Genomic DNA, 13,672 nt, shown 5'->3' with positions numbered 1-13,672 from the left:
GTATGCTAACGTGGCAGACCTAACCCACTCTATTAAATTAGTCAACACAGGAACGTTTTACATCTGGCTAGAAATTAAAAAGGAAATGATCTCAACAGAGAAAAATGTCCTCATGTGTGCTACCTATTACCCCCCAATAGAATCTCCATACTTTATCAATGACAGCTTCTCCATCCTAGAGGGGGAGATCAACCATTTCCAGGCCCAGGAACATGTACTAGTCTGTGGCGACCTAAATTCCAGAACTGGACAAGAACCCGACACCCTCAGCACACAGGGGGATAACCACCTGCCTGGAGGTGACAGCATTCCCTCCCCCATATGACCCCCTAATACACAACTACAACAACATAATCAACAGAAATGGAAATGTCAAACACACAAACTGAGTGTGGAGATGGTGGAAGAACATCACAAGGTCATATTTAAATGGGCACAGGGTTGCACGACATCGCAAATAACATACAACATGTACAAAACTCCTGCAGCGCTGTCAGACGTTGGGTATGTACATAGTCAATGGTAGGCCTCGATAGCTCATCTCTTGGCAGTAGTACTGTAGACTACTTTATCACTGACCTCAACCTAGAGTCTCTTAGGGGTGTCAGTGGACTGACTGAACGCTCTATCAGATCACAGCAAAATCACACTACTTGAACAGAGCTATGCTCAATCATGAGGCATCAAAGCCAAAGGAACTGAATTTTAAGACATTCTATAGATGGAAGGAAAATAGTGTGGAAAACAATTAAGCAACAACAAATTCAACCCCTTCTTGACACTTTCCTGGAGAAAAGGTTTCACTGTAATAGTGAAGGTGTAAACTTGGCAGTAGAAAACCTAAATAGTATATTTGACCTCTCAGATTCCCTATCAAATCTAACAATGTCAAGCAGACAACCTAAGAAAATGAACAACTATGACAAATGGTTTGATGAAGAATGCAAAAACCTAAGAAAGAAATTGAGAAACCTATCCAACCACAAACAGACGCAGAAAACTTGAGCCTACGCCGTCAATATGGTGAATCACTAAAACAATACAGAAATACACCACGGAAAAAGAACAGCACGTCAGAAATCAGCTAAATATAATTGACGAATCCATAGACTCTAACCACTTCTGGGAAAATCTAAACAAACAACACGAAGAGTTCTATCCAAAACAGAGATGTATGGATAAACCACTTCTCCAATCATTTTGGCTCTATAACAAAGAACAAACAGCAAAAACCTATACAAGATCAAATATACATCTTAGAATCAACTATTAAAGACTACCAGAACCCAGTAGATTCTCCAACTACATTAAATTAACTACAGGACAAAATAGAAACCCTCCAACCCAAAAAGGCCTGTGGTGTCGATGTTATCCTAAATGAAATGATAAAATATACTGACCACAAATTCCAATTGGCTATACTTGAACATCATCCTCAGCTATGGCATCTTCCCCAATATTTAGAACCATGGACTGATCACCCCAATCCACAAAAGTGAAGACAAAGTTGACCCCAATAACTACCATGGGATATGCGTCAAGAGCAACCGTGGGAAAATCCTCTGCATTATCATTAACAGCAGACTCATACATTTCCTCAGCGAAAACAATGTACTAAGCAAAATGTCAAATTGGCTTTTTATCAAACGACCATATGACAGAGCACGAATTCACCCTGTACACCCTAATTGACAAACAATCCAAAACAAAAGTGAAGTCTTCTCATGCTTTGTTGATTACAAAAAAGCTTTTGACTCAATTTGGCATGAGGGTCTGCTATACAAATTGATTGAAAGTGGTGTTGGGGAAAAATATACAACATTATGAAATCCATGTACACAAACAACGGTGTGCGGTTAAAATAGACAAAAAAAAACAATTTCTTTCCACAGGACCGTGGGGTGAGACAGGGCTGCAGCTTAAGCCCCATCCTCTTCAACATATATACAGTTGAAGTCGGAAGTTTACATACACCTTAGCCAAATACATTTAAACTCAGTTTTTCACAATTCCTGACATTTAATCCTAGTAAATATTCCCTGTTTTAGGTCAGTTAGGATCACCACTTTATTTTAAGAATGTGAAATGTCAGAATAATAGTAGAGAGAATGATTTATTTCAGCTTTTATTTCTTTCATCACACTCTCAGTGGGTAAGAAGTTTACATACACTCAATTAGTATTCGGTAGCATTGCCTTTAAATTGTTTAACTTGGGTCAAATGTTTTGTGTAGCTTTCCACAACCTTCCCACAATAAGTTGGGGGAATTTTGTCCCATTCCTCCTGACAGAGCTGGTGTAACTGAGTTAGGTTTGTAGGCCTCCTTGCTCCCATACGCTTTTTCAGTTCTGCCCACAAGTTTTCTATGGGATTGAAGTCAGGGCTTTGTGATGGCCACTCCAATACCTTGACTTTGTTGTCCTTAAACCACTTTGCTTCAACTTTGGAAGTACGCTTGGGGTCATTGTCCATTTGGAAGACCCATTTGCGACCAAGCTTTAACTTCCTGACTGATGTCTTGAGATGTTGCTTCAATATATCCACATAATTTTCCTCCTCATGATGGCATCTATTTTGTGAAGTGCACCAGTCCCTCCTGCAGCAAAGCACTCCCACAACATGATGCTGCCACCCCGTGCTTCACAGTTGGGATGGTGTTCTTCGGCTTGCAAGACTCAGTTCTGCCCACAAATTTTCTATAGCCTATCAGAAGCTTTTAAATCCATGACATCATTTTCTGGAATTTTCCAAGCTGCTTAAAGACACAGTCAACTTAGTGTATGTAAACATCTGACCCACTGGAATTGTGATACAGTGAATTATAAGTGAAATAATCTGTCTGTAAACAATTGTTGGAAAAATTACTTGTGTCATGCACAAAGTAGATGTCCTAACTGACCTGCCAAAACTATAGTTTGTTAACAAGAAATTTGTGGAGTGGTTGAAAACCAGTTTTAATGACTCCAACCTAAGTGTATGTAAACTTCCGACTTCAACTGTATCAACGAATTGGCGAGGGCACATTAGAAAAGTCTGCAGCACCCTACTGGAATCTGAAGCCAAATGTCTACTGTTTGATGATGAACTGGTGCTTCAGTCCCCGAACCAAGGAGGGCCTACAGCAGCACCAAGATCTTCTGCACAGATTCTGTCAGACCTGGGCCCTGACAGTAAATCTCAGTAAAATAAAAATAATGGTGTTCCAAAAAAGGTCCAGTTGCCAGGACCACAAATACAAATTCCATCTAGACACCGTTGCCCTAGAGCACACAAAAAAATTATACAGAATACCTGACCACCGTGACTGACCCAAAATTAAGGAAATCTTTGACTATGTTCAGACTCAGTGAGCATAGCCTTGCTATTGAGAAAGGCTGCCGTAGGGTGAAATACCACAGGGTGAAATACCACAGTATTTTCACCACATAGGGTGAAATACCACAGTGTGCCATCACAGTAGCAAGATTTGTGGCCTGTTACCACAAGAAAAGGTCAACCAGTGAAGAACAAACACCACTGTAAATACAACCTATATTTATGTTTATTTATTCTATTTGCACCTCATTACAACACTGTATAAAGATTTGACATTTGAAATGTCTTTAGTCATTTGGAATGTTTGTGAGTGTAATGTTTACTGTAGATTTTGTATTGTTTATTTCACTTTTGTTTATGATCTATTTCACTTGTTTGGCAATGTAAACATACCTTTCCCATGCCAATAAAGCCCCTGAAATACAATTGAAAAGTTGAATTTAGAGGGTGCAGGGAGGGAGGGGTGGAAAGAGAGAGAGAGAGAGAGAGAGAGAGGGAGGGGTGGAAAGAGAGAGAGAGAGGGAGGGGTGGAAAGAGAGAGAGAGAGGGAGGGGTGGAAAGAGAGAGAGAGAGAGGGAGGGGTGGAAAGAGAGAGAGAGAGAGGGAGGGGTGGAAAGAGAGAGAGAGAGGGAGGGGTGGAAAGAGAGAGAGAGGGAGGGGTGGAAAGAGAGAGAGAGGGAGGGGTGGAAAGAGAGAGAGAGGGAGGGGTGGAAAGAGAGAGAGAGGGAGGGGTGGAAAGAGAGAGAGGGAGGGGAAGAGAGAGTAGAGAGACAAAAGAGTCAGATCAATCTGCCAGTTCAAGCCATCACGGAGGAGAACAAGAAGGCTAGATAAAACACAGTCAATGAGGTTATGGGAACTATAACGTGAACTCAACTCGCTCTGCTTAGGACAAGGACATGTCAGTCTGTATGGTTGTCTCTGTGGTGAGAAGCCCTGCTTGGTGGGTAAGTGTTGGTGCTGACTGATAGTCCTGGGGCAGGAAAGGCCACACAACACAGAGTTCAACTGAACTACACTGACAGACTGGAGGAGAGGGGGATAAGAGGAGGATGAGTAGAGTGTTGAAGGGAGAAAATATCCAGGACTCCACAGTGTGGCTGTGATGATGGGTTCAGCATGTTGAGGGTGTGTGGAGAGCTGATATAACCCACATGTCAACCTTGTTCAGGGGAGGAGACAGATGAGGAGAGAACTAGTCTCGCATTGCCGTCCTTCAAAGTCATGAGAAAGTGGAAGCCTGGGAGCTGAAGCAAGAAGAGAACAGAAAAGAGGAGGAAAGGAAAGACGAGAAGAGGAAAGGAGAGAAGACGAGACCCGGGACGAGAAGAGACAAGAAAAACAGAATCTCACCAGGGCTGTAGGTAGGGCTGTGCTCCTCCAGGTCTCTGTCTCCATCACCAGGAGGGGTACATGGAGGAGTGCGTGGGAGGGATCGGCAGCCCCTCCTGGGGCTAGGCATCCTATCGTTACTGCCCCCTCCTCCAGCCGGCTGGAGCACCGAGCCCACAAACCTCACGCCCCCCCGGGCACTACTGTTCACTCTGTCGATCAGTGCTCTAACATTGTCACCAGTCAGAGACTGTCCTGTGATAGGCCACTCCTCCACCCTCAACACCGGAACACTGTGACCCATGGACACCGCCTGCTTGCTAGGAGACAGAGAAGAGAGGAGAGAACGTCAAATAAAATAAATGAAAAGAAATATTCAGACAGGTTCAAACTGTGAATCACTAATTATCACAAGTGAAATACAGGTAATTCATTGATCATTCCTGTGTTTTGACTGATAGCTACTCTGAGTCTGTAAAGAGCTGTATGGATTACTTTGGTAAACGGTGTCACGCTACGGAGCCCTGTCCAGCTGGAGAGTTCATACTTGTTTTTGTCAGTGTTTGCACAAAACGCCTACTTTCTAAGCATTACATAAAAAGGACAAACAACCATACTACACAGGTAGTGTATATACACTGCAGTATATTTATATTCAAATAAAATACCCTTACATTTTAATCATATTAATTAAATATAACAATATTACAGGTATGACAATAACACAGGAGGCACCATGTGTGAGGTTCTGCAAGCCTATTGAGAGAGATGTTGTCAGAGTAAATTTCTACCCAATGGCAACCCCTGCAGCTGAAAGCCCCCCAAAACATCCTCTCCAAGAGTGTCCTCTGCCCCCTCCTCCTTAAAGAGAATTCTGACCTCCCACTGACACTGCACTAAATATGCAGCTTCATCTATCATTCATCTAAACTCAGCAAAAAAATAAACGTCCTCTCACTGTCAACTGCGTTTATTTTCAGCAAACTTAACATGTGTAAATATTTGTATGAACATAAGATTCAACAACTGAGACATAAACTGAACAAGTTCCACAGACATGTGACTAACATAAATGGAATAATTTGTCCCTAAACAAGGGGGGGGGGGTCAAAATCAAAAGTAACAGTCAGTATCTGGTGGGGCCACCAGCTGCATTAAGTACTGCAGTGCATCTCCTCCTCATGGACTGCACCAGATTTGCCAGTTCTTGCTGTGAGATGTTACACCACTCTTCCACCAAGGCACCTGCAAGTTCCTGGACATTTCTGGGGGGAATGGCGCTAGCCCTCACCCTCCGATCCAACAGGTCCCAGACGTGCTCAATGGGATTGAGATCTGGGCTCATCGCTGGCCATGGCAGAACACTGAGATTCCTGTCTTGCAGGAAATCATGCACAGAACGAGCAGTATGGCTGGTGGCATTGTGATGATGGAGGGTCATGTCAGGATGAGCCTGCAGGATGGGTACCACATGAGGGAGGAGGATGTCTTCCCTGTAACACACAGTGTTGAGATTGCCTGCAATGACAACAAGCTCAGTCCAATGATGCTGTCGCACACTGCCCCAGACCATGACGGACCCTCCACCTCCAAATCGATCCCGCTCCAGAGTACAGGTCTCGGTGTAACGCTCATTCCTTCGGCGATAAACGTGAATCGGACCATCACCCCTGGTTAGACAAAACCGCGACTCGTCAGTGAAGAGCACTTTTTGGCAGTCCTGTCTGGTCCAGCGATGGTGGGTTTGTGCCCATAGGCGACGTTGTTGCCGGTGATGTCTGGTGAGGACCTGCCTTACAACAGACCTACAAGCCCTCGGTCCAGCCCTCTCAGCCTATTGTGGACAGTCTGAGCACTGATGGAGGGATTGTGCGTTCCTGGTGGAACTCGGGCAGTTGTTGTTGCCATCCTGTACCTGTCCCGCAGGTGTGATGTTCGGATGTACCGATCCTGTGCAGGTGTGTTGTTACCCGTGGTCTGCCACTGCGAGGACGATCAGCTGTCCGTCCTGTAGCGCTGTCTTAGGCGTCTCACAGTGCAGACATTGCAATTTATTGCCCTGGCCACATCTGCAGTCTTCATGCCTCCTTGCAGCATGCCCCTTGCAGCATGCCTAAGGCACATTCACGCAGATGAGCAGGGACCCTGGGCATCTTTCTTTTGGTGATTTTCAGAGTCAGTAGAAGGCCTCTTTAGTGTCCTAAGTTTTCATACATGTGACAATTGCCTACCGTCTGTAAGCTGTTAGTGTCTTAACGGCCGTTCCACAGGTGCATTTTCATTAATTGTTTATGGTTCATTGAACAAGCATGGGAAACAGTGTTTAAACCCTTTACAATGAAGATCTGTGAAGTGGATTTTTACGAATTACTTTTGAAAGACAGGGTCCTGAAGAAGGGACGTTTCTTTTTTTGCTGAGTTTATTTCCCAGGTTGGTTGGGTTAAGGTGGGTGGCATGTTTCAATACTGAGCTCAGATACATTAAGGGTTGGGTGGGGGGTTAAGGCGTCAGCATGCTTCAGTTCAGCTGGCACCTAGCCCAACTCGTCAAGCTAAACCGAACGAGTGTGCTCGCATACTCCCTTAAAAGACCTTTGCATGAAAACGAGAAAAAAAGCAGCAATAGTACCGTTTGTCAATTTTGAGATGCCGTAACCAGTATACACTTCCTCCAAATAGTCTGAATTAAATAGGAGATAACTCAAGGAATCTGCCATAAATCTTTGCGCTTTTGCCGAGGAGATCTTAGTTGCGCAATTTGACATCTAACTAAGATGTTTGGTGCAGTATTTCTCAATTAAATTATTTGCATGAAAACGAGTCGTTTATCACTGAATGACAACAGATTCCCTACTGTTGACCAATCACAGACGAAGGGGCATAGATGTCGGCTCCGAACTTCAGCTCGTCTCCAGGAAAAAAATGTGTGCCCGAACAGCTGAAAAAACCCTCACCAAAGTCCAAAACGAACAAAAATGTCACAAAATGTTTCCATAATATATGCACCAACTCTTCTGAACTGTTTCGTCTGGGAAGAGGAAATTTAGGGGTTGTTGTGACGTAGGCCTCAACTCAGATTTCAGGTCAGTTTGTGTTTTACCTCCCTAACAGTTCAAACTGATTCTAGAAATGGGGCAATTTCTACCTGGAAAGGCAGCCCTTGCGTGTGTATGTGTCTGGTACCTGGGTCGTGGGCGGGTGAGGATGGCTCGGTAGAGCAGGCTGAAGGGCAGGGAGCGTGTGCGTCCAACAGAGAGGATGATGGGATGCAGGGTGGTGAGGACATAGCCCTGGATGTAGTAGGGCTGCAGGGCCTGGGGCAGCTCACACAGAGAGGACATATACTGCACCGTGGGGCGACTACCTGGAGAGGGGAGAGATGAACAGAAAGGATGAGAAGTGGCAAGGAGAGGAGTAAAGAAGAAAGAGGAAAGAGAAAAGGAGGAACAGAGTAGGAAGAGGAAAGAGAAGGAGAAACAGAGGAGGAAAGAGGAACAGAGTGAGTCAATAATGAGGAGTAGAGGTTTACAGCATGACATCTTCTTCCTCTGTCTGAAGATTAACCCCAGGAGTCCCAGTCCCGAAATGACCTCAACACCAATCAGATCTTCTCCTATGTCCGTCTGTCTGTTTAATGAATCTCTTTAGCGGACCTATTGCGTTCCCTAGTCACTCCCAGAGGAGACTAGCCTGGAGACTCTGGACTGTCCAATAAGCATGCAGATGTTAATGGATAGAAGTTGTTTACTGTATCAGACAGACACTTATGCAGAGCGACTGATGCTGCCAGTAGCTATGTTTCCATCCGATTTGCTAAACATTTTCATGCAAATATTCTCCAATTTGCATAAAACAATATGCGCATTTTCCCACCAGAGATGCATTTCCAGCAAACTGACTTTTTGCAAATAAAAGCCTGTGCGTGACGACATAGTGCACATAAAAATAACTTCTGCCATAAAATTCCCTTGTGCCGAGTGAAAAATACAAGTTATATGGGTTTCCATAGTATTTTCAAGTCTTCTGACAAAAACTGTTGCGTTATAAAGCAAAATGTGCACATGCGCTCTAGCCAACAGCTCGCAGATACAATGCGGGTAGGCTACCTACATTATGATGTTATTATGGATAACAGCAATATTATTTGTTTTGTCAAACGGTAGCCAAGAAACGAACCTCATGTCACCAGAATAAGACCCTTGATATTTATTGGAAAGGAGTATCAGGCACATTCATTACCCTGTGAAGTTCATCATAACTGATTTCATCTGTAGCCTAATAAACTGCATGCTGTCCTGAGTCACAGTGCGAGGACCCCACAACATACCATCTCGTGACTCCAAGTGTACTCCCATAAGATGGTTATAGAAATATTTGCGTATAAAGGCATTTCCACCGCCATTTCTTAATTTTACAAAAACAAAAAGATCCCACCATGTCTTACAAACAAATTGTCTGTCGGCATTTAGAAATTTGTACCAGCATTTCACGTTTCTATCAGCCAGGTCTATCAGCCAGGTCGGGACTTTTTTAGTCAGGTAATTAATCCGCTTGAAATTGTTGGGTGGAAATGTGGTTAGTCTCACACTTCAACTTTTCTCAGCTTATGGTTCCAAAACAAGACACATTCCCAGCTCTTCCTCTTGCTATGCTGATTAGACAGAGAGACATCTGTTCCTCCAGTGCTTTCCCTTCCACCGCTAACCCAAACAACTCTAACCCAGGGCAAGCCCCACCACCATGGAACCACCACACACTGTGCTATATATACACACACACACACACACTGTATCTTACCAGCTCCTGCTCCAGCTGTGGTAGTCTGTTCAATGTGGTGGTGCTTCACTTACAGTTGAAGTCGGAAGTTTACATACACTTAGATTTGAGTCATTAAAACTTGTTTTTCAACCACTCCACAAATGTCTTGTTAAACAAACTATAGTTTTGGCAAGTCGGTTAGGACATCTACTTTGTGCATGACAAGTAATTTTTCCAACAATAGTTTGCAGACAGATTATTTCACTTAATCACAATTCCAGTGGGTCAGAAGTTTACATACACTAAGTTGACCGTGCCTTTAAACAGCTTGGAAAATTCCAGAAAATTATGTCATGGCTTTAGAAGCTTCTGATAGGCTAATTGACCTCATTTCAGTCAATTGGAGGTGCACCTGTGGATGTATTTCAAGGCCTACCTTCAAACTCAGTGCCTCTTTGCTTGACATCATGGGGAAATCAAAAGAAATCAGCTAAGACCTCAGAAAAAAATTGCGTACTTGTACGCAAGTATAAATACCATGGGACCACACAGCCGTCATACCGCTCAGGAAGGAGACGCATTTCTGTCTCTTTGAGATGAACGTACTTGTGCGAAAAGTGCAAATCAATCCCAGAACAACAGCAAAGAACCTTGTGAAGATGCTGGAGGAAACAGGTACAAAAGTATCTAAATCCACAGTAAAACGAGTCCTATATCGACATAACCTGAAAGGCCGCTCAGCAAGGAAGAAGCCACTGCTCCAAAACCGCCATAAAAAAGCCAGACTACGGTTTGCAACGGCACATGGGGACTAAGATCATACTTTTTAGAGAAAAGTCCTTTGGTCTGATGAAACAAAAATAGAACTGTTTGGCCATAATGACCATCGTTATGTTTGGTTGAAAAAAGGGAGAGGCTTGCAAGCCGAAGAACACCATCCCAACCGTGAAGCACGGGGCGGCATCATCATGTTGTGGGGGTGCTTTGCTGCAGGAGGGACCGGTGCACTTCACAAAATAGATGGCATCATGAGGAGGAAAATTATGTGGATATATTGAAGCAACATCTCAAGACATCAGTCAGGAAGTTAAAGCTTGGTCGCAAATGGGTCTTCCAAATGGACAATGACCCCAAGCGTACTTCCAAAGTTGAAGCAAAGTGGCTTAAGGACAACAAAGTCAAAGTATTGGAGTGGCCATCACCAAGCCCTGACTTCAATCCCATAGAAAACTTGTGGGCAGAACTGAAAAAGCGTATGGGAGCAAGGAGGCCTACAAACCTGACTCAGTTACACCAGCTCTGTCAGGAGGAATGGGCCAAAATTCACCCAACTTATCGTGGGAAGCTTGTGGAAGGCTACCTGACACAATTGACCCAAGTTAAACAATTTAAAGGCAATGCTACCAAATACTAATTGAGTGTATGTAAACTTCTGACCCACTGGGAATGTGATGAAAGAAATTAAAGCTGAAATAAATCACTATTATTCTGACATTTCAAATTCTTAAAATAAAGTGGTGATCCTAACTGACCTAAGATAGGACATTTTTACTAGGATTAAATGTCAGAAATTGTGAAAAACTGAGTTTAAAATGTACTTGGCTAAGGTGTATATAAACTTCCGACTTCAAACGTACATAGTTTTTTGAACAGCCATGTGTTGCTGATAAGTTAAGGCTGGCATTGGCGCTTTGTTTCAATTGGTTTGCAGTGTTGTGGGGGAGTTGCATCGAGTTTGGTGTCTCTTGCATTGATACTTTAGTGTTGGTTGTTTGTGCTGCTGGATTGTTGTTTATGTGGTTGTGGTTGTTGTTTAGAAGTTGGTTCTTGTCTGTGTTGAGGGGGCGTTGTGTTGGTAATATGAGGTGTAATCTAGTGGAGTCTCTGGAGAGCTATAGCACCACCATCACTATACTTCCTGTGTCCACAAAGAGGGGCTGGCGCTGTGCCACACACACACACACACACACAAGCGCAAGTAAACACAATACCAAATCAGACGGCCCATTCTTGGACATAAAAACACACTCAACACATTCCAACAGACTGAACAAACACACAAAATTCACACACAAAACACGCTCACTCAAAACGCACACTCACACACTCCCACACAAACACCTCAGACTGAGATAAGAGCTTGTTACTGACATTTCTCCATGTGAATTTTGCAGGGCCTGGCTGAATTTGGCCACCATTAAAACAGAAAGATCCTGGCAAATCCAGATCACAGTGAAATCTCTAGACGAGTGGGTTGCCAGGAAAGCAGTGAAAGGGAAGCTTTTGACCTGGCAGTGTCTCTGTCATCTCACTGTGTGTGATGGGTCCCACCTGAGCAAGGAGAGTGACACACTTCGACCAATAGCTCCCTAGTGGAGCTCAACGCCGGGCTATTCATCCAGTCTCCAGTGTCACACACACACACACACGTATGTCTCTCTGGCCGGGGCGCTTTTGTCGCTCTCCATCTCCCTTCTTAAAGCCCCCTCACCCCTCCTCCCGTCCCCACAGCTCACCCCTGTCAACACACACACTGAGCCCTCTGTTCTCCCCATGTGTGTGAGAGAAAGCATGGAGAGAAGAGGGGGAGGACAGGAGGGGGGAAGAGGGGGTGATTGAGGAAAGAAGGAGACAAGAAAATAGGGTGAAATGAGAGGGGGAAGGAGATGGACAGATACCAAGTGTGGCACAAAAAAAGGGGGGTTTACAGAAAGATTTAATGAGCCAGAAAGCTTGTCTGTGAAAGGGAGAGCTTGTGTAAAAGTGAGAAAGAGGGAGAAGAAAGCTGGCAAAAGTAGAAAAGAGAGCGAGAAGAGAAGGAATGAGGATAAACGGACACACCAACTGCCAAGTGTCTTCACTGACATTTTCAACCTCTCCCTGATTGAGTCTAATACCAACATGTTTCAAGCAGACCACCAAAGTCCCTGTGCCCAAGAACAATGAGGTAACCTGCCTAAATGACTACAGACCCGTAGCACACACATCCGTAGCCGTGAAGTGCTTTGAAAGGTTGGTAATGGCTCACATCAACACCATTATCCCAGAAACCCTAGACTCAAAAGGTTCTACAGCTGCTACATCAAGAGCATCCTGACTGGTTACATCACTGCCTGGTACGGAAACTGCTCGGCCTCCGATCGCAAGGCACTAGAGGGTAGTGCGTACGGCCCAATACATCACTGGGGCTAAGCTGCATGCCATCCAGGACCTCTACACCAGGCGGTGTCAGAGGAAGGCCCTAAAAATTGTCAAATACCCCAACCACCCCAGTCATAGACTGTTCTCTCTACTACCGCATGGCAAGCGGTACCGGAGCGCCAAGTCTAGGACCATAAGGCAACACCCGCCAACCCCTCTTTTACGCTGCTGCTACTGTCTGTTTATAATCTATGCATAGTCACTTTAACTCCACCTACATGTACATATTACCTCAATTACCTCTACACCGTTGCCCCCGTACTGGTACCACCTGTATATAGCCTCGCTACTGTTATTTTCACTGTCATTTTACTGTTTTTTTATATTTTTTCCCCCCTTATCTATTGTTTACCTAATACCTATTTTTTACTTAAAATTTGCACTGAGAAAGTGATGCTCAATTGATTCCAAATATACAGTGCCCTCAAAGTATTCACACCCCTTGACTTATTCCATATTAAAATTTTTTTTGTCAATGATCTACACAAAATACTCTAATGTGAAAGTGTAATATCTTGAAAAAAACACTGATATATTACAATACTTATGTAAATGAGATATTTCTGTATTTCATTTTCAATACATTTGCTAACATTTCTTAAAACATGTTTTCACTTTGTCATTGTGGGGTATTGTGTGTAGATGGGTGAGAATTCAGGCTGTAACAAAAGAAAATATGGAATAAGTCAAGGGATATGAATACTTTCTGAACGCACTGTAGTGCCTTGCAAAAGTATTCATCCCCCTTGGTGTTTTTCCTATTTTGTTGCATTACAACCTGTAATTGTCCATTACATGAAATGAAAAAAAGAACTTGTTTAAAAAAAACTTAAAAACTGAAAAGTGGTGTGTGCATATGTATTCACCTCCTTTGCTTTGAAGCCCATAACTAAGATCTGGTGCAACCAATTACCTTCAGAAGTCACAATTAGTTAAATAAAGTCCACCTATTTGCAATCTAAGTGCCATATGATCTCAGTATATATATATATATATATATATATTTACATTTAAGTCATTTAGCAGACGCTCTTATCCAGAGCGACTTACAAATTGGTGCATTCAC

The 13,672-nt window shown here is 43.6% G+C and overlaps 1 protein-coding gene across 2 annotated transcripts in view; it reads right to left on the bottom strand.

The window, feature by feature from the left end:
• The window catches only part of LOC115155581 (raftlin-2-like), a 40,104-nt gene that overhangs the window by 8,424 nt on the left and 18,008 nt on the right, over positions 1-13,672 (bottom strand). For both annotated transcript variants that reach the window (XM_029702307.1, XM_029702308.1), the window contains exons 3-4: positions 7,831-8,011; positions 4,669-4,967 (exon numbers count right to left, since the gene is read on the bottom strand). In XM_029702307.1, coding sequence (XP_029558167.1) covers positions 4,669-4,967; positions 7,831-8,011 — 480 coding nt within the window. The remainder of the gene's footprint in view (positions 1-4,668; positions 4,968-7,830; positions 8,012-13,672) is intronic.

This window comes from Salmo trutta, chromosome 20 (genome assembly GCF_901001165.1).
Source record: "Salmo trutta chromosome 20, fSalTru1.1, whole genome shotgun sequence".
NCBI lineage: Eukaryota > Metazoa > Chordata > Actinopteri > Salmoniformes > Salmonidae > Salmo > Salmo trutta.
This window is presented reverse-complemented; position numbering and strand designations above follow the sequence as displayed.